We start from the raw sequence: 27353 nt of genomic DNA on the forward strand, positions 1-27353 counted from the left end.
GATGACACTTGACCTGAGACAAAGGGCCAATCTACAGGCTTGTACATCACTGAAACTTGATTTAAAATTTGAAGTTTGGACTTGAATGAAGCTTGAATATTAGTGGGTAACAAATGTCACATACTACGAAGATGCATGTTTTAAACTTCAAGTACTTTATTTAAACTGCCTCTTTAAACAATACAGCATCTAAAAAATACAGCTTTGCATATACTATTGGACCACATTCAGCTGTGGGACTCCAATTTGGTATTGAACATAATAAAACAACAAAATCAAACAAAGACAATCAAAAGCCAGACAGGGGAGGATCTTAATCACTGTCTCTTTGAAACAGTAAGATATATTCCATAGTCCATGAATGTTGCTGTTCCTTCTAGTGAAGGGACCTATCCATGTGATTTAGCTGCAGATGTGCAGGTGATATCACTCTCAAACAGTGGTGGGTCACAGGACCCTAAGTCAGCCCGGTGCAGCATATTTCCACATTTCACTCAGCAGTGGACCTGATGCTCCATATTGCAGAATATAAATTTGTCTCCAGGTAGGGAAAGATGATGACAAACAAATCTACCTGACTGAAATACTGACAGGGCAAGACACAGCATGAACAGTGCTGTGGAGCTGGGACCCTGCAGCTTCCTCAGAGACAGTTCTGGAGGATAAAGCACCTTTCTCCTCTACCTTCCATCTAAGATGAGGCAGCATATGCTTGTGAATAGACAAGGCTAGATGTCTGCATACTTTGAAGAGTTTAGCACAAGACCATGCTTTTTCCAAAGACAACCTCTTGTCCTTAGGGTTTTAATGGGTGACGCATCACCCATCACAAGACAGTTTGACTGTAACAGTTCATCTTTTATCATACCATCTTCTAACTGCGTGTTATTTTACACTGCAGAATAAAATAGAGGATTACCTGAGCAGGCTATTTCAAATGTAACTGTATCACCTGTATGTAAGCATTTTATTCTCTGATAAAAAGCATTCTTTTCAGCTCTTACTTTTCAAATTCATAGGCATCTTTCCAGCTATGGATATTTCCACTTTTCCTTAAAATATGAAAGTGCTTAAAAGCACATACAGTGCTTTTTGAGTATTGGTGTGCAATTTCTCTGACTATCACATTTAACCTGTTGTGCTTGTGAGGCAAGTAATTGTTTTACCTTTATGTCCAGGAACCAGCATTTGTCTGTTCTGCAGCCAGCTGGCAAGACCCCTTGGCAAACCCCTTCCATGCCTGAGAGACTAGCTGCTCTTGCTGGTGATTGACATAAAGGCATATCCCAAAACTACAGATTACAGTGACAGAAGCCTGAAGCTGGCTTTCTCCAGTGGGTACCACGTGGCAAGTCTTGAAGGTATCTGTAATTAAAATAAATTCTAAGGAAGGGGGTCATAGAGGAAAAGACTACAGGGGATGGACATTATTTCCAAGTAGTCTTCTACACAATCCCATGGAAACTGACAGGAAACAGCAAAGTCACAGTGGGGCCTAGATTAACAGGAGTATCCCAAGAGGAACACACTACACCTTTGAATACCTTGTAAACCTTAAAACTGCAGCTAGTTCTTCTGCATTTATGCCATTGTATTTGTTCTATCAGCAGTGTCAGTTCCAGTGAAGAATGAGCACTGAATCACTTTACCACTGTGTCATCTCAGCCACCTGACATGGCTGTGAAAACGCTTGTCCGCACTCCACAACCTTCTGAATAACGGCAGCTCAGAAAAAGTCTACTTTGGATGCAACATCCAAACACACCACACTGTGTAAGCCAAGACTCTGAGTGCTGTATTTATGCAGAGGAACTATTCATATCAAAACCACTAGGTGCTATAGACAGATACAGCACTATGGACCAGCACCTATAATGATCCTGTTCTAACCTTTGTGGGTTGAAACTGTAGCCTCTAGGCTAGTAAGACAGAAAAAACTTAGGGGTGACAACCTGAAATGCATGCGAATTAGTCCACTGTGCCCTGGCACAAAATACAAAGAAGACAAGGCTGATATACTGGTTCATCCAGGCAAGCACTCTGTTCCTGAGCAGTAGGTAGAGAATTTGCACACCCAGCACTGTAAGAAGCTGCAGACAGAGGAAGTGTCTTCTCAGTCAGGGACAAGAGGTTATCTTAAAAAACAAGCTATAAAAGTTTATATCCTTTCCTACGTCACAGTGAAATTTATCCCACATCACTTGAGCCATATAAACAAGAGGCTTAGTGTAAATGAGTGGCTTGCTTATGTCAGTAAAGTGAGAAGAACATCTCAGACAGATTTGACTTCTCTATCCCTCGTTAGGAGAGAGTAACACACTTTTCAGAGGTGGTTATCACTGAGTATTGGGATGTAGATACTAATATCAATGAGAAGAGAAATTAAACCTTTGGTTCTGTCATTGTATAAGTTTTCTGCTATCATTGCTCCCTGGAGATGCTTGAGCCCAGTCAACATTACTTATCAAAGCCCTTTGAATTTCTGCAGTTTTGACTAAGCTAAGACTAGGGGTTGCAGCATGTTGTCCAAAACCAGTGTTTTTCTGGTGTCATATATCCGTGGGCATTGAATATGTGCAGAAAGGCTATGTGTGAAGTATCTGATCAAATTAACTGCTTTCAAATTTAAAAAGTTAGAAAGAATATTTAGATTGCTGGGTGAGGGTGTGTGTTTAAGTATGACTCAAATTTTGCTGCAGTGGTACAGCAAGATGTAGGAGAGGACAACGGGCTTTGGGCAGTGGCACTGCTTTTTCATCCGCTTCTGGAGCGCTGCTGGAGTCCCGATGCCGGATTTCCCGCATGAGCTCCCCCGGTCTGCCAGGCCATCACCTGCGGCTCTTCATCGCCCTGTTTTAAGGGACGGGCCTAGGGGTAGCAGGCCGGCAGGGTGACGCCCCGGACGGGCACGGGGAGCAAGGGACGCGAGGGACGCGGGCCCAGGGGTCCCAGGGCCGGGCCGGGAGGCAGGCGCGGGGCGCACCCCTCGGCGTCCCCTCGGGGCGTTGTTCGCCCCCCGCGTCCTTCCTGCTTCCGGGGGCCGCCGCGGGGAGGATTTGCCGCAGATGACATCAGCTGTGGATGCTGGAAAGGCGGCGGCGGCGGCGCGGAGGATGCGCCGGCTCCCCCCCTTCCTCCTCCTCCTCCTCACCAGGTCCCTGCCCTGCACCGTCTCCGTATAAAAGCGCCGCCGCCTCCCCACCCGCCCTCACTCCCTCCTTGCCGCCTGCGGAGCTGCCGCCGAGCGGCCCCTCTGCGCCCAGCGCCCCGGAGCCGCGGGGCGGAGGCGATGGCCACCGTAGTGGTGGAAGTGGACTCGGAGCCCTCCTGCAGCATCCCCAACCCGACCTCCACCTCGCCCAGTCTCTCCCACCGCTTCCTAGACAGCAAGTTTTACCTGCTGGTGGTCATCGGCGAGCTGGTGACCGAGGAGCACCTGCGGCGAGCCATCACCAATATCGAGCGAGGTGAGGCGGCGGGAGCCGGACGCCGCAAGCAGCGCCGCGACACCCCCCACCTCGGCGCCCTGCCCCTGCCTGGGCGCGGCCGGGAGCCGGGATAGCCCCCCGACACGCATCCCGCCGAGCCGCGGGCTCCGGCTCTTTATTCCCCGGGGCGTCCCACCGCAATCGCCCACCCACCCACCTTCCCCCGCGGGGTTCGGGCGCTGCGGAGCGGGGCTGCGGAAAGCCGCAGCGAGCCCCCTCCCCGTGATGGCTGGGCGGAGGGGCCGGGTCGGAGCGCAGCGCCCGCCGCCGAGCCCGTCTGCCCGGAGACACCGGCGGGTGGGCGTGGCACGGTCCGCACTGCGGTCCCGGTGGCTGCTCGGGGCGGACAAAGGGCGGCTGGGGATGGGGTGGATGGGCTGGGCGGGCTGGGCTGGGGCTGAGAGGCGGCTGCCCGCAGTCCCCCGTCCCCCACCGCCACGCTAAGCCGGCGGGGATTGGGGCGTTTTCCCTCTCGGCAGCAGAGGCTGCGCGGGCGGGAGCGCAGCCGCGCCTTTGTGTCTAACTTTGGGCGCTGGGACTTTTCTGTCGTCTTGACAATTTTTCAGGACCCAAGTTCTATATACGCGTATATATTCCAATAAAGAAAACCCATATGAGTAACAAGGCTGTTACCCGAGGGCTCTGCCTCGTTATTGTCCGACTGCGGTCTCCTCTGACTCGGCGTTTATTTGTCCTTTTCATAAGACGGCGATGCGGGGTGGCATTGCTAGTGAAATGACAGTTTTATAAGTTTTCGTTGTGGTTTCTGATACAATAGATTGCAGTGTATATGCGGAGAGGAGAAAAAAAACCGCAAAAAAACCCCAAAAACAACAACAACAACAAAAAAAAAAACCCCTACAAGCTGTTGCGGTATTAGTGGAATAAAGCACGAATAATATTATTCCCGGATCTTACAGTTACTTAAACTCAGTTGATCGCTGATTTTATAATTTGTATTTTTTTGTTCTGGGCTGGTGAAAACAAAGATTTCAGGAACTGCCATTGTTAAGAGTGGAGAAGAGATCCCGGAACGGGGAATTGGTAGCAGCCTTGTCATGTAGGTGTGGTTCAGGACTTCATCTGTGTCTCTATTGTTGCTTTCTCAACCATTGTTGCTTTAGTTGGTTATTTCTCTGAATTCTTTTTCATTACTGTTTGAGGTAAAAGGCATCCTCATCTCAGCTAACCAGTTTCATCATAACCTGTTCATCTTTATTGCTACCATTGTCTCTTGGGGAGAGCTGCTGAGGCAGGTGCTTTGTCATTCAGAGCTTCTTCAGCATTGCACTTCCTTAACTCTATCTAATTTTCAGTTGTGTTAGAAAAGAACTGGCTGCATTTTAATTAAATTGTCAAAGATTATAAAGCAAATTGGTAAAATTTCTTCCCTCAAGACAGCTAATACCCTTCCTCTGAAGAAATGCTCTCCAGTCTCTTTTTGAATCTCCTATTGTACAGTTGCTGCTGCATAGCTCAGTTGCTGCTATCTCCTGCCACTAAGCATAATACCCACTTACAGGTTTGGGTGTTTAGAGGGATTGTTTGGCTGTTTAATTAATCATTTTGGATTAGAAGTCACCTTGCTGCTTCTAGTATCTGACCATCTGATTGAAATTTTTGCCTGCTAAGAAAACTCCTTGGTGAAATTTTGGATGAATACAGTGGGAGTCTGATGCTTTGTCTATGTGAGGAAATTGCGGGCCCAGCTAATATTTTTCTGTTTGGAAAGTCTGCTGTAGTCTGGAAAAAAAACACTTCTTGCTGCCTTTATTCTCAGTAGAGCTTTAAATGCATTTTGGTTTATGATTGCTGTGCCTTACTGTCTTCTCTGGTACATCTCCTGAGTACCATCACTGAAAACTGTGGATTCATGCGCCAAACTGCAGAGCAACGTGTCAAAGAAAACATCTGCTGATAACACATCAGTGGCGTGATGCTACGCAACCTGGTGGAATGCAGAGTCATTTCTTAATATATCATGGGGAGGGAACGGAGTGGCAAGACGCATTTTCATTAATTACATTTTGGATGTGACTTTGCTGAGGGGGCAATTCTCCAACCCACCTTCCACCAAAAGAGAAGAAGGAAGTGAAGAGAAAGCTTCAAGATTTTTCCACTGATTTATCAGATGTTACTGGGTGTGCCCTCCCTGCTGTCTGATTATTCCTGTGTCTAGTGGCATTGCGCTCTTAAGACTGCATAAAGAAAGAAATAGCTCCAGTTCCGCCATGTTTACAGCAGTTATGTCCACACTGCTAAGCCATCATTGGACTGACCTTGGATTTTTTTATCCACATTTACCTTTGTTCCGCCCAAAACTCGATTTAATGATATCATTCATTTAATACATTTTGCTCCGCTATAATACACATGCATAATTTTTGCATGCAGATTGCTGAATCATGCAGTTGCATATTTTGGATAGTCTACCCAAATTCCCACTTCAGCTTGCGTGCATAGGGCATAAAGCCTTTTATGCCCTTGGCTTTTTTTTTCCTATTTTGTGTTGAGTCCTGTATTTTGGACATTGCCTGGCTCAATCTGGCAATGATTGAGCAATTTTGACTACATCTAATCAGAATCTTATCCCTACAGCAAATTAGAATCACATCTAAAGCAGCTAGTGGTGGTGGACCAGTCCTTTCATTAGCAGTGTTGATGAATCATAGTCCATGTTGTTTAACAGACCTCCAGAAAGTATTGTAGTTTCTCTGTCCAAGTTTGGTGTCATAGGCGAGGGAGCTATTTCTCTTCAAGCTTCTTGAAGTTCAGCACTCATTCATTCAGTGTACTTCAGCTTTGTGATCAATATCAGTTTAATAGTTATTGTTTTCATATGTGCTCTATGGTATTATATCATCTTGGTGTTCTTGCTCTCAAATATTCCAACACCTGGAAGATATTAAGGCTTGTTTAGATGTAATTGCCTGCCAGAACTTGTCCCAAAAATGTACCATATGGCCAAGTGCTTTCTGAGAAAACAAAGTAAGGAGACTTGCAGAAGAGTCTTGCTGCTTATGCCTCTGAACAATGATGCGTCAGTCAGGAAGTGGAGGTGGCTGGTTAAAACTCAGTTATTTTTCTCAAGTGGTTATGGAACACACAGCAATACTGTATTTTCAAATTTTTCTTGAGATTCAAATGGCAGCTACTTAATTGTTGGTAGCATGTTACAGTAAGCTTGCTACTACCTTTACTTGGATGCTGTCAAGGAAGAGTCCTGGATGCATTCTTCTTGCAGAGGTTTCAGGCTCTTAAAATGCAGACGTTTGTATTTGCATGGAGAACCTACTCAGAGTTGCAGTGGGAGACTAGCGCTGCAGATCTTGTTTCTCTGCTATTCCCACTTTTCTCCTCATGCTTCATCCCTGCAACATGGCTTCTGCCTAAGTTCTGACATTTCTGCTGCCTTGAAACAGAAAATACACATAGCATGGGAGGTGGCATTGACGGTAACATCCACAGCCTGAAACCCTGAGAGAAGTGTTAATTCTAGAGTCATTCTGATGGGTTGGACACACAAGCATCTCTTCAGGCATCTTGTTGTCAAACCCCAAAGTGGTCTAATCCAATAATTCCATGCAAAGGCATGGTCATGTGGGGAGGGGCCACCAGACATTTCCTCACCAGCAATCCATTTTATGTTTGCCAATTCATTTCTAGATGTAGATGTAATGATGTTTTTTTAGGACAAAAAAATGAGTGCAATTTTGGTTTTCAAAATTGCAGCAGTGCCTGGACTTACTTGTAGTCTTACTGCCTGCTCATTATTTCAGAAGTAGAAAATTTTCAGAACAATTTCAAAACAAAATTACATGAAAATCTGAAGTGTATTCTATTTTTTTTAATTGTTCATTGAAATCTTATGGAAGAAAACTAGAAACTTTTGGCTACAATGACTTTTTCCTGGTCGAATTTCAGTTCTTAAAAATCTACTTTGGAATAATATATTTTTTTGGTCATATAAGTGTCAAGTGTCTTACTTTTTAAGTAGTGAGGGGAAAAACAGTAGGGAACAGAGATGTGCAGTTTGGCTTTTAAAAAAGATCAAGCGCAGCATTTTCAAATTTCAAAACTAGAGTTCTGACACTTCATAAATAAAAGATCACTTGAATTTTAATTTAAAATATGGTATGCTTCAAAGATACTGAATGAAGAAGTCAGCAATTTAATACTTTATATTTAAATATTAATTAGCAACATGCTAGGTAATGCTGTCTTTTTCTTCTCAAAAGGGCAACATGACTGAAGTGTCCTTTGGGTGATTTACTCTTCTGTTTTTGTAAATATGTATGTTAGGATTTTAAAGTCATGTCAGGGACATTGGTAACTTACTGTGAAGTGGCTACTACTTCAGTTCTAAAGCTGGGGCCTTAAAGTATGGTCACCCTTTGGAAAGGCAGATGGTCTTTTTCTGATTCCTGTCAGAATCCTTCTGATTGCATTTTAAAAAATAGCTTTGTGCCTTGAAAGAAAGCAAGGCTGGGCTTGAAATTTAAAAATATGCAAATAGTTTGAATGCAAATAGAAAAGTACTCTGTTAAAAGTTCCAGTGCTCATGTGTCAAGCTACGTGTGTTTTGTATTTTGAATTTTAGGAATCCGATCATGGGACACAAACTTGGTCGAATGCAACTTGGATCAAGAACTGAAACTTTTTGTGTCTCGCCATTCAGCTCGATTCTCTCCTGAAGTTCGAGGTGAGTTTAAGAACAGAACTGCTAAATTGCACTGCTAAATTGCTAATTGCACTCTGAAATTGCCTGACCCATTAGTTTTAGGGCCTTTTTAATGTTAAGAAAACTCACCTTTTCATTGAGCAATTTCTACATGTGGTGCCAATCTAGTAATCCAGTGACAAAACCTTATTGTGGTAGGTGTTGTACATACAAAATAATAACTGGAAAGGTTAGCTCTATAGTTGGACAGAGCCAGAACCAATGTCACAGCTGTTGCACTACTGCAGCTCAAGCCCTGGGAAAGCGCAAGCCTTCCCAAAGGACTGGAACTTAGTTATCTTTCTTGGTATGAGAAGCTGCATTATGGTGAGTCTGCCTTCACTCCCAGGAGCTTTCTTTGGCTTGTATGAGGAAATCAGAAATGTATAGGGCTAGTAAGACTAAATCTCTTTTGCTGCCTTTTTTCCAAGCTCATTCTTCCTTAAGAGGATTCATTCTATAAACTGAAACTTTTGTTTACCAGTTTTGTGAGGTGTAAAATTTGGGTTTGCTCTGGTTTCAGGTGTTCGGTAAGTTTTCTAAGATCTCATTACTCTTATTACCATTGCTGAATGAGTGTGGATGAATTTAATCAGGTTTCTCATGTGAACATACATGACCTTTTCAAAGTAGTAGAGGTTTCTGTAATTGGTGAAATCATTGTGGCCGTATGCATGTTGAGTACTGTCATAGAGTACAACCTACTACTGACAAGTGTTAAAAATTCCAGCTTCTGGAACATGTCTCATGGTTGGTGAAAAAGGGCTATGAAATTTTGTATCATACTACTAAATCACCTTCCTGAGGTCAGTTGCTATACATTTTTGACAAAGAGACCCTGATGTCTTGCTAGCGTGACAGCACTGATCTGATGGTTTTAAATAATGTATGAAGATGTCTTGTGTAACTAATTTTTTCTTCTTGCAGCATATGTTAAAGCAGTTTTTGCTCTATCTCCCCGTATCTAGAGAGAGTGAAGCACTGCCAGGGTTAAGAAAAAATTATATATTTCTATGATTCTTCCTCTGGTTTGAAAACCAGCATAACTAATAAAACAATACACAGCATGAAGATTTTTGAGTAAAGACATGTAGCGCCTTATTTTTGTGGATGTTAACTGAGGCCTAGAATACTTGTCTTTCATTTCATTTTAAATGTCATGAAGCCAATTCAACTTCTCAGTGACATTTGTTGCTTTTCTTTACAGAGAGGGAATTTAAGAAATGCAAAATGCAGTGTATCCCATTTTTGGCATATCTTTGTTTCACTTTAAAAATCTTAAACATCCTGTGTTGCTCCTTAGCAAAATATTACAGCATGACTAGTATTTTTACTGCCTCTTTTAGATGATATATTCTAATACCACTGAGTGAATTAAAATAAAACAAATACTCTACTTTCAAATGATAACTAAGGTAAGATTGTGCACCCCTTTTTCAGCAGAAAGAATGTAAAATTGTTTAGGAATTTTTCTCTGGGAATTGTATATTTGATTGATTTTTTTCCCCTTGTTTGTCTAGACTTCACTGTTTAATCTGTCATTGTGTTGAATTCTAGCTTAATTGCATGTGTCTGGAATTCATCAACATCTCTGACAAACAGAAATGAATGTGTTTTTTCACTACTGCTCAATCTTTGAACAATAAACTGCCAAAATCTGTGTTTACAAAGCATGAAGGGAACCTGTGACTTGAATAAAGGCAATATCAAGGGATAAAGTTATCTGTTTTGACCAACTTCTCATCTAAAATTTTGTGGAGAGGCACGTTTGTACCTCCAGAAGCCCACTGTACAGATCAGAGTATTGTTTTAGTTTCTTTCTGCTGTTCTCTGATGTTGAATTCTGTATCCACTCTCCTTTGTATCCACTCTGCTGTTTGGCAGAGAGAAGGCTTTTTTGTTGCCACATTCTAATAAGATGTCAGAATGTTTACTTTGTTACAGCATCCAAATAGTAAATTTGGGTGTTCAACCATTGAGACCGAGGACTTTTAAAGATGATTGTAAGTATGTATTCCTTTATGGTCCCAAACTCAGAAATGGAATTTTGGTAACTAGGTGACGTTTTGTCCAAGGGAGTATTCATCCAAGGTGATAGGATTTCCTGTGGAATGTAATTAAACAACCTTTTTTTTTCCCCAGCGCTTTGAGTCTGAAGTCCCTGTGCAGCTCATGTATAGGGACAGTTTACTCTTGTGGAAGGCTCCTGGTTTTCTCAGGTCTGACTGCTGGCTGACTAGAGACTGTTTGATTATCATGTTTAATTATGGTAATTGTGGTGGCGGGTCAGTACATGCTTGTGTGCTTCTCAGAACAGCTTGAGGTTATGGACAGCAAAAATGTGAAGGGTAGCAATCTTTCTGCAAAAGGAAGCTTGGAGGAAATGGGGCCTGTCCCCATGCCATACACCTAAGACATCAAAAGAAAGATGTGCAAGAGATTGTCTGTCGAAGCATTTGTGAGTTTTCATTTTAAAGAATTTAAGGTCTGATGCCCCTCCCTGTGTAGTGAATAGCAGTGTAGAAGTTGGTACTGCAGGGAGCATGATTAGATTCCAAGACTATTTTTGTGTTCTTTTCAAGGGGATGGGTTGTCACGGTAATATTTGTGCACATTGTATTTGGCTGTTGGGCAATTTATGAGTGATTTGTGATTCCTTACAAATAAGATTCAGAATGGAAATTCTTGCAGATCTTTTCTGCTACCTAGTAAAGCAGCTGAGTTAGCAGACTCCTTTATAATAACACAACTTGGAGGGGTGATGTTGCCAGGTGCTGGTGAAAAATGAGTAACACAACTAATTAAATAGTTGCCATGACAACAGGCAACATGTCTTTAGAGGGGTATTCCAGTGGTGCCTCTGTTTTCTTTGTCATGTGCTGATAACTTCCATCTGATGGTAATATGAAAAGGACAAAAAAATACAAACAATGTACAAGCTGGAAAAGGAAATGTGCATCTGGGGTGAGGCAGAACAAGTGGAGATTCTTGGAAAGAGCTCATTTGAAATTGCAGCTGTACCTACCAATCTTTGCTTAATTAACAAGAAAGTTTCAGCTGCATAAAGCAGCCTCACAAAAGACCATGCTTTTGGGTGGGGTAGGGTGAAGCTGTTGAGGGCCCTTCTGTAAGACTTGTACACTCGTAGTTTATCTTTCAGTTTCCATCTGGAGACACTTAACTGTTGCATTGGTGCATATTCAAGCCTTTGTCTCGATAAAATCCATTTTATTTAAATAGCTGTTCACCCCCAATGTTCTAATAAATACTTCTCAAGCTGTGCTCTGTGTCTACTTTGTACTTTGTCCTGTGGTTATCAAGAATGTCTATGCATTTCCTATCTGAATAGTACCAGGAGGCCTCCTGCTGCCCATTAGCCAGCACAGAGGCCAACTGCTGACTTAAGTGAGTCCGTCCTTACCTGTGCCTAGGACTATTTTATTGCCAGCTTGCCTGCAGCCAAAGGGGATCTTGGCAAAGTGCAAGACGTTTTATTTCGTCTTGGCAGCTATCTGCAGCAGCAGCAGCAGTGGGCTTGCCTCCTTCAGGCTTCCTAAAAAGTCTTTGCTTTATGATATTGTCATTGTTCCATAAAGCCTTAACAACTTCCCTTCTGACAGTTACCATTTCAAAAGTTACAGTTTTGGGCTGCTCATAACCTGTGGACAATTTTTGGATCTGGGAATTTTGGTCAGCAATGTGAACAGCTCTGTACTTTGATAAAGTGGTGTATAGTCTCATTTCCTGTGTCAAAGCAGATCTAAAACCAGTTAACATCACACATAGTATCTTGTCATGTGAACTTCTGGATCACTAATAAAATCCTGAACAGCATGGGTTTTGTGCTGATTTACTTGAAAACTGCAGTCCATCAAAATTCCTTAAGTCAGGACATAGGCACTTGAGCTGAACATATTATTTGAAATGAAAGAAAGGGAAAAAAGGAAGACCAGATTTTTCAGGTGCTCTCAAAATGCCATAACTGCCTAGGAATTAATTTTGCTTAAGATCTCATGTGGCCTGGTTTGCACAATCAGGGACATGCTACAAGTAGGATTCTTCAGGTATTTAGAGGGTGTGATCATAGCTGGGTAGCTGTTGAGTGGGATCATTTTAGCTCATTATATGTTTGGGAAAGTTAAGTTTAGTTGGCCACTAGATTTTCTTTGTGTCTCAAAGTATTTGCGCATTGAAAGAAAGAAAATGGAGGCAGACTCGAAAAGGTAATTGAGCTGACTCACGCTGCAGTGGCTGCAAATGGTGTCCCTGCAGGGTGACCTGCAGCTGCCAGTGGTCCAGGGCTGAAGCCATGGAGCTGCCCAGCAACACAAAGCCTGGAGCCCCTGGGTCCTGTTGGAGGATGTTGATAGGAGCATATGCACTGGACTGCTCCTGAGCTTTTTGTGAGGAGATGCTAGGATTTTGGTGGTTCAGGAGAGGATTACAGTGTTATAGCCTATGTGTTTGGATGCAAGAATTGTCAAAGCCTTCTTTTCTTAGTACTATTTAAAATTCTGGAGATGGTCTAATAAGACTCTTTATCATCTTTTTTACTGTGAGTAAGGTGTTGCACTTATGTGACAATCATTCTGGCACTGACTTCCATTTCTGCTTTTTTTAGGAAAGATCTCAAAGAAAATTAGCATGCATTTGCATTGCTGCCAAAACACTGGTACCTGCTGATGCTAAGCTGTTAGTGTGAATCAGGAAAATTAGTGAGAGGTTATTTTTAAATGCCTTGTATCAAAATGAAATACGGTAAGTTCAATCATCATAGAATAGCCCCTCTTTTATGGGAACAGGTTTTGGCTTGTGTGAGGCAGCTATCAAAGGCATGGGATTAAGTTAGTTATGAATAACGATAGCATTTTAACCGCATTATGAAATTTGAATCCCCATTCCTCTTTATTAGAATGAAAATTAAGCATACCTAATATGCTTATAATATTCACAGGTATATTCACAAAGATTACTTTGTTAAGGGTTTTCTAATAGAATTATAATTTTTAATACGTTCCTTGTGAGATTCTTCAATCTTTTTCATAATATTTTATCTATGTGGGATTTCTGAAACTGAAAATTTCAACAGTACTTTATTTCTGACATCTGTCCAGTATCATTTACAGATGACTTACCTCTCATCTCTTGCATCATGGATTTATGATAAATATGCAACCAGACTATCATCGCCACTTTTAAAATCTAATTTCTTTTTGTCATGTGCAACATTTTTGTCAGATGTCTGTTTTTCTTAATTTTGTTAAGACTTACATACTTTACTTTTGTGGAATTTGTTACTTTCTCATCTAATTTATCAGTTACTTGAGAGAAATATTAAAGGTTTTAATTGGACTTTATAATGAGAAGAGACTTGATCCAAAGGCCTCTGAAATAATTGGATTGGATTTTGGATTAGAGAAAGTACTATCTAGTATTTTGAAGTTAAAAGAATGACAAAAACACCCCATAATTAGCAAAAAAGTTAACATTTTATCTTCTTTCTTGAAAAATAAAAATATTACTTCATTTGAAGTGAATTGCCTACCACTGTATTCAGAAATAGAACCAGACCCAAGTAAGAAGAGTTGAGACACTCTGTCTCCAGACTGGATGGAATAGGGAGCTCATGTTTATTCCCACTGCCATCTGTAGAATGAGAGTTGATGCTGTGGTTACTGATGTCAACCTTGCAAGTGCTCCAGCTGTCATCTGCCTTGTAGAGACAGATACAAGAGGTGCATCCACACTGTCTGCAAATCCATGTGATCCTGACTGCCAGGAGTATTCCACAGTACCTCACAGCCCCCATGAGTAGACGAGTTAAGCACTGCAGTCAGTCCCAAATAGAAAGCTGGATAGTTCTGTAAGGAAGGTGCATGTTTTTGCATCAACCCCCCAGATGGTCCCACCAAAAAGACAAGATGGTTAGTTTGGGGTTGTAGTTGCTGGTGGTAATCTGTTGCTAGAGCTGAGAAGAAAAGCAGTGCTTCTGGTGACCTGGATTTGCAGATTTTAATCTGTTTGTGATTCAAAACCAGTTGCTGATAAAATAAAAGATTGAGTGTAAAAAATTGTATTAAAATAATAACCAATTCATAAACAAACTCATGTGAATTTCAGTATTGTTTTGGTGTTGCAATTGTATGTATTTTAGAACTTCAAAGCTTGTCTGTAATGATGAGAAGTCACTGTCCTGTGTTCCTCTGCCCCTGTCGCATGCATTGCTATGTGTGGGACATTATGCCCATCTGCAACTCTGGAAAGCTTGGGGTGTTATTTTAAAAAAGCAATCAACCTCACCAAAGAACCTTCCAAAACAAAACAAAAAACCTCTTGCAAAAGATTAGCCATATTCTTAGGCTGTATAATCTCTGGGTGATTCTAAGGAACTACACAGACTTTCATCTGGAAGTCAATTCCCCATGTCAAAGGCTGCCTTTGGAAGCTGGGCTAGTGTTATGGCAGTTCTTTTCTTCAGTCTCTCCTGAAGAAAAGGCTGATGCCAGCTTTGGCTCCCATATCCTGAGTAATGAATAAGCTTTCCAAGGTCTTGTAAGCTCTTTATGGTGGAATGAGTCTCCCCCACACCTGAGAGACTGGAAAGAGCAAAAGTAAGAAAACTCATTGATCCAGATAAAGGTGAGTCAATAGGTGAAGACAAAACCAAAGAAACAACCAAACCCAAACCAATTAGAATGGTGAAGAAAATTGCTCATCACCTCACACAGGCACAATACTGCCCAGCCAGTCTCTGAACAGCCCCCATCTTAGTAACTAAAAACCCCACCTTCATCTTCTACTCTAGCTTTTGTTGCTGAGCATGACATTTCATGCAAGTATTTGTGTTCCAGTCAGGATTTTTTTTTTTTCTGACACCTTCTTTTTTTTCTGACACCTTCTATCACCTTGTTTAACTTCTCGAAGTAAAGGGGATGAAATTTGACAGAGCCCTAAGAGAGGCCAACTAACTACAGGAGTCTTGCTTCTGATCTTAAGGCTTGGAAGTAGTACACATCCTGTCATGGGTAGTATGGCCTTCCAGCATGCTTTCTTAACCTCAGACTGTGTCCTGTAGTTTTCCTGGTCTTCTAGAACTTGTACAGTGCTTGGAAAAATTTTTAAAACAATGTATATTTTGCATGTGCACAGTACTTTAAACAGATATAGAAAGTTAGCCTTCAAGAGTATCTTGGGATAGGATTTAATGCTTGTCTCAAAGTAATAATTTAATGGAATTGCTCATTATCATTTATATAGTGCTATTGATTTTTTCAAACCTAGCATTACTAGCTGCAAAGCTCAAATTCTAAAAGTTCATTAGACATGGAAGATTTAAATATTTATCAATACTAATTAGGCTTTTGTACATTTACCACTGCCCAGCAGCTTTACTTATTTTAATCTTCCTTTCCGCTGTTTAAGTCATTCCATTCTTTTTATGTTTTCATCTACTATCTTATCTATCTAAAACCTACTACTTAAAAAGTAGGGATGGGTGTCTTTGATCATAGGACCATCTCAATGGCCTAAATAGTTTGGGTGTACCAGTTGTATTCCTGAAGACTCCCAAGTGAGAATACTTGCTCTGCACCTAACAACCCTCTGTACCTATTAAAGCCTGTAATTATAACAAGAATCACATTTTGTCTTCAGCTTTGGTGGGATAGTGTCATTGTATGTCAAGCAGTGGATTATCATGTGAAAGGAGACTTTGCCAACATACTAGTTCTGTGATGAATAGAAGGGTCTTAAAGTATTAATCTGTTAGGAGCTGTTGAGTGGGGGAAGCTCATTTACTGGATTGTGCTAATTGGTGTGGGTTGTGGGTTCTCCACAGCCATTTGTAGACAGTAATCAGAGGAAAGAAACCAAGAACACCAAGCCAGCAGATTTCCTTAAACATTATAGACTTACTGTTCAGCCTCTTGAAGAGTAAAATGCAACCATTCATTAGACCCCTGCATACCTAAAAAGGTATTGTTTTCATTTCCTGGACTGTTTCATGGGCTGTGTGCTCCCTTTGTAATTAAATTGCTTTAAATTGAAAGTATATTCTGGGCCAAGGAATCAGCTTCTTGCAGAGAATCTGGAAAATACTTAAAAATTCACTTGGTATTTGAAACTTTTTTGAGTTTCACACAGCACATTACATACTTGAACAGTTGATGCTCCTCTGACTTTCATTCATAACTGGAGTATGTTTTCATGCAGTATCAGGAGACAGGTGGAAATCTATTTAATTACATGTGTCCTCACGCATTCCTAGAGTGCTCTGAGAATCAAGTGAGTTTTAAACACAGTGCCTGCTGCCCTCCAGAGTAGCAGTTGTGTGTTGTATTTAGTGTGTTATATTCAGGGCACTATTCCAATCCTGGCAGATTTAACACTTTTTGCCTTCGTGTCTAGACTTTTAGTCAGGGACAATGTTAAAAGAAGGGAGCACCCTAAGAACTTTCTTTCACAATTGGAAGTGAAAGAGTGGTATACAGGGCAGTCCTGTGTAGAGCTAGCCTGACAGCCACAGATGAGCTAGTACATCCACCCAGGAGAGTGCAGCCCCAGACTTCAGTCCCTTGAAGAAGAATGATCTCACCAGTCATGGGCCTCTCAGAAGGTCCATCAGGAAAGTCTCACCACACCAGCATTTAGCTTCACCACAGCTCTGAGTTAATAGGGCTCTACTGCCTTGTTTCAGAGACAGATTTAGTATCCCTGCAAGGGCAGTTTTTGCATGAACTCAGCAGAAATCAAAGGCTTTATTCTGTGACACTAACATTTAAAACTACTTTTCTTATTTTCGTTATTTTTTTAATTTCTTAAGCTTATTCTAAACCTTGTATCCTCTTCCTTTCTTTCCTGAAGTGGGTGAAATGCTGTTTTTAAATTAGCAGATATTTTCAGGACTTGAGAGAAGCTTGTGTTCATCCAAGATGACACTTACCTTCCTTTACCCATGCTCTTCCTCTTGGAACCTTCCTATATGTCAGAGTAAGTCAAGGTAACTTAGTGGTAAAATGTGAATGGAATCTTGTCAGTTTTGGATCTTCCAGGTGCTCTGCCTTTCTTGGAGCCGCACCACAGCCAACAATAAATAAATATGTGCTTACTAAGAGATGAGTTTAGGAAAAGATGTGGTCAGAGATAACTCTGCTCACAAATTATGCTTTGTAATTTTTTCTTTTGTTCCTGGCTTCCCCTGTTATTAAATATGTTGGAGTTGGCATCTGTCCCTTCCAACTCTTTTGTTGGCCTTACTTCTGAGCAGAGGGTCATCTCCTTGTCAGTGATTGTTAACTTAGTCTAAGCAATAATCAAATCAAATTTGGACCAGAGTCCTTGCTGAACCCCACCAAATCTTACTCCCCTGTACTGTCCCATGTTTCTGACTGGCTTGCAAAGATGGGACACTCTCAGAAAACACTAGGCCAATATTAGACCAGTTGGTTTTTGTTAGATAGTTTAGATAACTTGGGTGGTTGTTGGCTGTGGAACTGGATGCCATAAAACACTTCATCACTTACCATTGAGGGGAAAAAAAAAAAGAGAAAGAAATGATGTTTTCAACTCAGCAGAGACAATTCTGAATCCAGCAGAGATATGGCTTGTGGGCATCTGCCTTGCTGGAATCCTATGACGACAATCACTTGATTGTAAATGAAGTTACCAGACAGGTATTGTCCACTGTTTGTGGTCAAATCACAAACTGGCCACAGAAAGCTTGGAATCACTTGCTCTAGGTCATGGCACACTAACAAATAGATTCACTGCTGAGTTTGATTTTTTTTTTTTCAATTTTTACTGTAGAGATTTAGACTTTCCATGTTCTTACCAAATAGTTCATAAATTCTTGAGAATTACTTTTGAGAATCGGTGAAATAGGAGAATCACAGAATCATAGAACTTGATGAGTTGGAAGGGAGCCACAAGGATCACCGAGTCCCACTCCTGGCCCTGCACAGGACACCCAATGAACCACATACACCATGTGCACAAGAGCATTGTCCAAAACTTTTTGAACTTTGAGGGTGATGTGACCACTTCCCTGGGGAGCCTGTTCCAGTGCCCAGCCATCCTCTGTGTGAAAGACATTTTCCTCGTATCCAACCTAAACCTCCCCTGACTCAGCTTCGTGCCACTTCCTTGAGTCCTGTCACTGATCATGAGAGTGAAGAGATCAGTGCCCGTCCCTCTGCTTCCCTATCACAAGGATGTTGAAGACCACAGTGAGGTCTCCCCTCAGTCTTGCCTTCTTCAGGCTGAACAGGCAACTGTCAGCTGCTCTCAATGTGGCTTCCCCTCCAGCGAAACAAGAAAGTACAAGCAATCTCAGTCTTTCAACTCTATTCATATTTTCTTGTTATGTATGATATCTTTTAAATTGTTACAGTTTTCAAAAGTCAGTATTTTCCAGTGAAAAATAAAGGTGTAACACTCTTCTGGTTCAAAATCCACTCCCACCTAAGTTTCTATGTAAAATTCATCATATCATGCAGGTAAAGCTAGTTTATTGAAAAAAAAACCCTTCAAATTAACAGTTAAAATAATAAAAAACAACCAAACACACCCAAACCAAACAACTGACCATCCACATCATGTTTCTTAACCTTTCCCATTTTTGGAAGTTGTCTTACAAGGAACTGTGCTCCTGCACGCTGCTTTTACCAGCAGATGGCATTCTCAATGCCCATGCCCACTGCTGTGCAGTAAATGATCACATTCTAAAGTCAGTATGAATACTTCTGTAATGTTTTTATATCTTAGTTCTTAATGTGAGACATATGTTTCTGTTTTTCCCTGAGATCTTGCTGGGAGTTCAAATTTCAGAGACTTCAGCTCTGTTGACTGTGAAAGATGAATCCCTCAATGTGAAATGAGCTCAGCAAACTTCAGATCTCTCAGTGTCAATGAAGGAAAAGCTCATTCAGGTCAAGAACTTTCTCAGCTTGAAGACCACAGATAGTGATCATTTTATGAAAGAGCTTAACATTAACTCTGCAGAGCTAGTAGGGAAAAAAGCAAGATCATTACACATGGCTAGACTTGTGCATAAATTAACACATCTCTAGATACAGATAAGAAAATCAGCCTCACAGATCATGTATTCTCTGTATTTTCTGCTATCTCCAAGAGGCCTGAGCATCTCCTGTTTAGAAGCTGCAATATAAACCACAGTAAGACCTGGAATAGTGCCTGTCTCTCTCTCAGACCACAGCATGGAATAAAAGACCTGAGACCTAAGTGAGTAGAGTCTGACTCACTTGTCAGGTTTAGTACATCTCAGTTATTCTCCCTGTCTCAGTCTGTGCTATGACTTTTTGTTAGGAATATGGGAGTACAGTAGCAGGTAGTTTGACAAAGCAAATCAGTATTGTCAGTCTTAAAATACTTGTAAGTGTTCGTACAAGTTAAGTCCCAGTGTGGCATTTTTTATTTCTCAGAGATGGAAAAAAATCACAGCTTTCTAAGTGACTGTAGAACACATAAATCATAAATTGAGCTGTACATAAATCAAGAGACCTGAAGTTTACTACTTAATTTCTCCCCTGAACTAGGTAAAGACTGACTGTGGCAGACTCAGATGCTGTGGATGGCCCATGATTTGGATTATTCAATTGCAGTAATGTAATGGCTATTGATTATTTTTTTCTTGCTTCAGCTTTTTATCAAGGCCAAGTGTACCAGTAGAGAATCTAATGTCAGTGATTTATGCAGTGTGGTCTTCATTAAAATTCAGAATGAGGACACCAGCTCTCTTCAAGTAAGCTAGTAAGATACTAGCCAGATGTTAAATGTAAACACTAAAGGGATCCCTCAAATTGATTCAAAAATAAGAGTAATAGAGATGGAAAGCTGAGGTTAGCCATTTGTGAAATAGTGTAACTCCTTCAGATTTCTGAGTCGTATTAAAAAAAGAGCACATGAGAATCTTTTTATTAAACAACACCTGCATACATTTGCATGGGCAAAATATTTTCATATATGCAAATACTGGTAAATGGACAAACAAATACTTTTCATCTCATTTAATTGTGGTGGAGTAGCAGGGCTCTCAATGCTTACTGAAAGCAGCTCTTTGTTACCATTCATTTAAAAAAAACCCACAACCCAAACAACAAAAAAAACCCCAGAAAATGCCCAAAACCATAGACAGCAGTTTGTCTTATTGTGATTACTAAAAACCACTTCAACAAATTCTGATTTTGAATGGGTGTAAATTACGAGTTTTACGGAATTTTACTGAAAACAGACAGGTCTCTCTGGATCAACCCTGTTAGGTGTTAAGGCAGCATTAGACTGCTGATGAAGAATTGCAGTCTGTAGAATCTAGCAATGCTTGTGAAGAACTGCAGTTTGTAGATCCCTTCTATAGAGAGTTTGAAGGAAATTGCTGTGGGAACTATGGTTTGTAACAGGTTTCTACATGTAGTATCATGCAACACTGCTGGGTTGCTGTGACACCACTCGCAATAAAGTATAGCACTTCTCTTCTATGGTATCCTTGCCAGTCTGCATGGTGATGGAGCTGGTAATAAATTGACTTCTATTAGACTTAAACCTCTGTAGGAAGCTGAGTGTCTCTACAAAAACTGTAAGCCAAGCTGGTGAAATACTGCCTGCCATCTTTAACAAAGCTCCTTGTCAAGAGGGAGTGAAATGCTTTTAAGTGCTGCCACTTGGTTGAGGAAGTGTGTGGTTTGTGATTGCTGAAACATTTTTGTCAGGTCTAAATCCAGGAATGCTTATAAGGTAAAAGTTAAAATGTCATGGGGAAATTAAGTAAATGACATTTTGATTACCCCTCTGAGTTTGGCTTAAAGATTGACACAACCTCCAAATCCTGAGGAAAGAGAAGTGGCAAGGAGTAGTCTTTTGCCTTTTGTCACCTCTGTTGAGCCACCCCCCCACTCTGCATGGCTGCTTATCTCATGGCTGCGGGTTAATTAGGAGAATTTAAGGCTGAGGATGTGAAAGGGAATTTAAATTGCATCTGTATGGATTATGATCTGGTGGAGTTCCTTAGCATGTAGGCACAGTTCCTGTGCCTGTCTGCCGCTCTGCCCAGAGCTTGCAACTTCCAGGAATTTCCACAATCCCTCAGATCTGTTGTGCCTTATGGGCCTGGCCTGCATTTTCATATTAGCACAGTTTTAATAGGTAAGGAGAGATTGCCATGATTCCAGAATGATCTATGGTTATGATAGATCAATAATTATTACAGAGATTTTTTTTTTCTCAAAGAAATATCTGCTCTGTTGGACAGGTTTGCTCATTCAGAGGCCCTAGAGCCATTTAAGAAACAATTAAATCCTCTCTGGTGGGAAGTGGAATATTAGAAAGGGTTAATGCTGACTGGCCATGTATTCTCTCTAGTTTCATCTGCATTCCTCTGGTTTGCTATTCTTATCTGATACGTAGGTTTGATAGAGGGAGTTGGGTTTGGGGACTGCTGCCCTTTCCTTGCAGCGCCACAGAGCCTAGTGGGAGGATGTCAAACGGGTCAAGGCATTGGCTAGAAATTATCAAGCCCAAATGTTAATATATGTAGCTGTAGAGCAATTTGCAAGCTCTGTGCTGGGAAGAAGTTTCTACATAATTCCAATAAATTTATTCTGATTATCCAAATTTTCTGTGAAAGGTGAGTGTGGCATAGTCTAGTATTCTAAACACTTACGTGGGTGGCTGGGTTTGCAGAGGCCATGCAATAAACGCCAAATGAGGAGAGCTTGCATGACCAGGTCATTGTCCATTCTCTTTTCATGATTTTTCTTCTCAAATTAGTTTAAATGTTTTCTACAAGGAAAGCAGTTTTCCCTTTTGGGAACATGTTAGAGCAATATGCAAATTGTGCTCATTTATGAACATTCACAAAGGTCTTGAAACAAAGCCATAAATCAAAACTTTTCAGCAGAAAATGTCAAAGTGAAAGACTTAAAGTTTTGTGCTTTTTCCTTATGTATGGCTTTATTTAATGTATGTTTGTAATACTGTATAGTAGAAATGTTTATATTTTTAAATTTGCATTTCTCCAGGTTATGAGTTATGAACTACACAGTAATGTAACTTTTTGTAAGTGTAGCTATTTCAAAAAAATACAGTAAAGATCATAATCAGAAAGTTAAAAAGTATGCTCAAACTGGCAGATATCTGTGATTTGGCTGGTATAGCATGGATGAATCTCTCTTTTCTTTGCTGGAGCCTTCAAATATAAACTGAATTTGTAACAAGTCTTCTGTGGGAAATTTTTCACTTTGGAAATCAGTCAGAAATTTACACTTGATCCCAATGACGGCAATGTCAACCCTTCCATTGTTAATTTCTCTTCTCTATAGGTAAGTACTTTTGTCTTAAGCTAAGAAAGAATACTTATGCACCTCTACAACTTAGAATTATCATCAGTCATAGGTCCATTCATTGACATCTAGCCCTTTGAAAATTAAGTGTGCCAAACAAAATGTATTGTGTTCATATGGAAAAGATGAAAATACTGCACCTCTGCCTATAATACACAAAAACAGAAGCTTCCAGTGGAAATCTAATGGCAACATTTACATTTCTTTAGTCAAGAGAAAGTATTAAAAGTCATGAGATTTCTGTTGCCCAGGAAGGAGGAAATAATAATAAATAATAAATAAATACTGCCTTGTTTTAATCTTTATGGGGGGAAAGTGCAACTATGTTGTTACCATGTTCCCTAACCATGCCCCTGTGTTGTTGTTGTTTTTTTTTTTTTTTCCAAATGATTATGGTGATTCTAAAAGAGTACTTGAATTGTGTTCCTTTAATACTGGAGGGTTACATGTCCCACCAGTGCCAACACATTGCCAATGAAATGAAGTACAATTCACAAGTGCCCATAATTACACAGCCTGTGTGCAATCAGCAAGATTTCTAAAGAGAGTCTATCACATCTAAAAGAACAGTTTCTTCATTGCACAGTCTTAATTTCACCTGACACATTGCCAGCCAGGGCACAAACTTTCTGCAGAGAGCAGGACAGTATCCCATGGTCTCCTTTAGACTAAAGAAGGTGGAAAATTAAGTTATTATAAATCTGCCTCTAATTATGTTAACAAATTATTACATCATGTAGATAAACCTGCTGTAGATCTTAGATATTTCTTTTATTGTTTTAGCATTTGCTCTATTTGTTATAGATGAAAAATGTTTTTGATAACCCATGTTGATCATACTTGTTAATAAACCAATACCTACAATTACTGCATTTAAGCATATATCTTCAGAACATACAATGTTAGAGGGTTGCTAATGAGTTCAACAGTAGTTGAAGACACTAATTAATTTAATCAGGGTTATTTTGCCTGCCAAAGCATAGGAGGATGGATACTGCCACTGGAAGATGCTGGAGCATGTAACCTGTGGCTGTGTTAAAAAAATTAACAGGAAAAAAATTGGTTGTCAGTCTGTTTCAGAAACTGGTAACGCAAAATGTTTTCTCAGTTATAAAGGCAGTAGATATTTAGTACCTTACTCAGATCAATTTATTATGAAGCAGCATGACACTTTGTGCTGTGAATATTAATAATGCCCAGAGGCCTTCGCATGAAAATTGCTCATTTAATTTTTGCTGGATTAATTTTTTCATTTAAACAACAATAATCATGTGAAGTTAAGTGCAGAGTTCAATTAACTTACGAGGGTCCTTTCCCAATATTCTTAACCTAATTTTGGAATATTAATATTTTTGAAATGCAGCTTCACATTTTAAAGATAAATGTAGAAATTTTCTTATGTAGAAAGCTCATTGTTATTAGTTCTTTTAGTCCAGCCAGATCAGTGTCCTTACCACCAAAGCATATAGAACATTTTTAAAGGAAAACTTCTGTCAATCCAGCACCTTGAAAGAAAGAGGGCAATAAACACAACTTGCACTATGTCAGTGATTTCCAATGTCAAAAAAAGGGACCCAGAATAACACTTAGATCTATGTGGCTGGAAACCAGACACGTAAAAGATGTACTTTGTCATTGAGATGGATATTGCTAATGGAATTGCCTGTGAGAGCGTAGTCTGCCAGATAATGAATAGATGAGCTCTAGCATAGCCTCTTAGGCTGCAGACACCATCCTCTCAGGCAGAGTAGGAGTGATGTGTTAGTGACAGCCGTTCTCAGGGGAGGAACGATAGAGACTGAGGAATATATCAAGAGGGAAATCAGTGGTAAACAGACAAACTAGATGGCTTTTGCTCACCTTCTATGCCATCTCTGGATGTCTCCCCTGGCTATAAAAGTATAAAATGGCAGAAATTTACTGTCATATTATTCACTTCTGCATGGGCTGAAAGAATGTCCGTCAGTTCCTTAAGGTTTAATTATGCCCAGTTTTTGTGGCTGCTGCTGGAATAAGCCTTGAAGAGGGAGAGAGGCTTTTTTTTTCTTTTTTTCCCTTCATTTTCCCGTTAGTGTGCTCTTTCCATCAAAATGCACCCTGGCACCAATCCATGGGGCTGGGGCTGTGGTTTGCTCAGACCTCTTGTGGTACCTGCTCATACCTTCTGACAGGCTCAAGGGTTGAATGAGAATGGTCAACCCCCTAAGATGGGGATGGCCAGAGACCCCCTTGGTTTTCACAGCTACCAGCTGCTTTCTTGCTCTCTCACTTTTAAGTACAGAACACAGAAACCGAAGTAGACGCAGGCATTAAATTGAGAGCCAAGTTTGCCATCTACTTTTCTGCATTTTCTGATTAAAAATCATCAAGGTAAGGCTGCAAGAAAAGAGCTCCAGAATCACCTTGGATGTTGCAAAAAAGGGTTGTATTTGTTTCTTGTGCAAATTTGTTTTGAGATGGCTTTTGAAACAAGACCATCCCAAAGTGCTGGCTTTGGTGCATCCATCCACCCTGCAGCCAGCCCTAGAAGAGAATGGCTCTAATGCTGACTGAGAGTAAGAGAAGCAGGTGATGTGGGAGACTAGAGGAATCTTTTTTTTCCCTGGTGTTACTCAAAGGCTTTCTGAATGGGCTTTATTCACTACTAGCAAAAGTGTTTTATTGATTACATCAAAGCACAGTGTAACTAGTATTGCCTTAATTTTGCTTTTTCTTTTTTTTTCTTTTTTTTAAAGCCAGTAAAAAAAAATCAATCTGGACTTTTAAAAAGCCCATTATTTTCTTATATCAGCACAAAAGAAATCTTGCTATCTCCAAAGTAATATATTTTTTCCCCTGGAGAAATTTCTTATTAATAGTCTATGCTGAATTACAGACTTGGAAATAGATTTTGTGTTCCCATTAAAAGAAAAAAGTGCATTATATACTTCATGTTACATGTTTTCTTCAAACATTAATTTGAGGTTAATCAGTACTAAAGGAGAATTCTTGCAAAGCTTAAACCTTTAATTTTACCAAGTGAGTGGCTCTTCACTACTCAGACAACCTGTTCAGAACAGTCATCAGCAAAAAAAAAAATATATGAGGCTAAAGAGAAGAGAGGTTCATCATTATTGTGTTTCTTAATAGTTGGGTTTGGGTTTTTGGTTTTGTTTTTTTTTTGTTATCTCGTTCCTTTGTTAGTGGCTCCCTTCTACAGTATGTACTTGATAACTGGGAATTAATTGCAGCAAATCTTGACGTGGTCACATACTTCAGAACATTAAATAGTCTGTTTAATTACAAAGATATCTGCATTTGTTAACAAAGTAATAAAATGTACAAATGTGGAATCAGTCCCCAAGTGGGAGACCATATGTGCACAGGAATGCTTAAACTGCATGAACAATTAGCAGTTTATACGTGCATGTATAATTTGCATAAATATATATAGGGGCCAAAGTTGACACAAGACCCTTGTGAAAAATTATTTTAGTATTAAATTTTCTTCCTCTTTAATGAAACACAGGAGATGGGAAGCCACGCCTTTGTGCCTTATATTAACAGATTTCCATTCTGAGTTTCTGTAGAAAGAAAGCTAAGAAAATTTTCAGTAATATCAGAGGAACTCGTATAGTCAGATTGTATATAGACTGTATTATCAAATACAGCTAGTCAGTGCTGCTGCAAGCCATTCTATCTAAACGTAATTCTGCTGCTGCCACACTGGTTATGTGGCCCATATGGTTGTGTGGACCACAGTGTAGTGCACACTAACAGAGATGAAGGTACAGAAAAGAGCTTCCCCCATGGAGCATCCAGGCATGCCCTTGTTTTGGATGCATGGGTCAGGGAGTCAAAAAGCCCCTGGTGTATGTTTGATCTGTTGGAAACCCTTGTTGCCTTTGTCATACTTGCTTGGACTTGCTCATATGTTTTTTATGTTACTCCACATCTTTTGAGGGTTTCCCATCTAGTTGGAGTCTAAGCCCATCAGCATAGAAAATACATAATTGTCATGAAGACCACTGGATTACTGTTAAGGCCAGAACTATATGATTCACAGGAAAATTTTAAACTGAGAGGGGTAATTTTAAATGAGACTTCATTTCTTATTGTATTTATAGAATAAACTAAAACAATTTGAGCACTACAAATGTAGCTGAAAACCAGTGGTTTTGTGAACTTTAATTTTGCATTTTAAATTTTGGATTTCAAAATGGTACTATAGTCTTTTAACTTCCCATACATTTTTCCTAAAGGAAGGAAATTACTGTAATCAACTGGCAGAACACTCAGAACAAGCTTAAGAATGAAAACCCTGAAAATGTCTTGTGTCTGAACTCTTGGGCCATTCCCATGATGTGGTTATGACCTAGCTTTGACAGGTACACTACAAATGATCTTAGAATGTCAGATAGATTCTGATTAGAAATATAGCCAGATCCCAGGAGGACATAAAAAACCCCAAAATTTTTTGTTAGGAAATTCTATTATGTATATATCCATTTTGTTGATTTCCTTTGCTAGACCACTTTACACGTGTTGCTGTGGATCCAGATATTGTCTTATACTGTTGCTGCTCCACACAGAAAGCAGAGATGGCAGCTCATGATAGGCCCACATGCAAGCCTTACTCAAACTATTTAATGCATTGTTATACAAGGATGCCAGGATTTTTTTAGAAGAATCATGCAAAAATATGATACTGAGTGAACATGAGATAACAACGTAAGAAACTCAGCTACTTCTCATCAGACTTGAACTCCAAACCCTTCGCCAGCTCTGTTGCCCTTCTCCGGAGCTGCTCCAGCA

At 40.3% G+C, this 27353-nt stretch overlaps 1 protein-coding gene across 1 annotated transcript in view; it reads left to right on the top strand.

Moving 5' to 3' along the window:
• Window positions 1-2683: 2683 nt before the first annotated feature.
• The window catches only part of MAP1B (microtubule associated protein 1B), a 70157-nt gene continuing 45487 nt past the window's right edge, over window positions 2684-27353 (top strand). Inside the window, exons 1-2 of the mRNA XM_038123999.1 lie at window positions 2684-3467; window positions 8089-8190. Of these exons, the coding sequence (XP_037979927.1) occupies window positions 3290-3467; window positions 8089-8190 (280 nt within the window). The 5' untranslated portion in view covers window positions 2684-3289. The remainder of the gene's footprint in view (window positions 3468-8088; window positions 8191-27353) is intronic.

The sequence above is a fragment of the Motacilla alba genome, chromosome Z (assembly GCF_015832195.1).
Source record: "Motacilla alba alba isolate MOTALB_02 chromosome Z, Motacilla_alba_V1.0_pri, whole genome shotgun sequence".
NCBI classification, from domain to species: domain Eukaryota; kingdom Metazoa; phylum Chordata; class Aves; order Passeriformes; family Motacillidae; genus Motacilla; species Motacilla alba.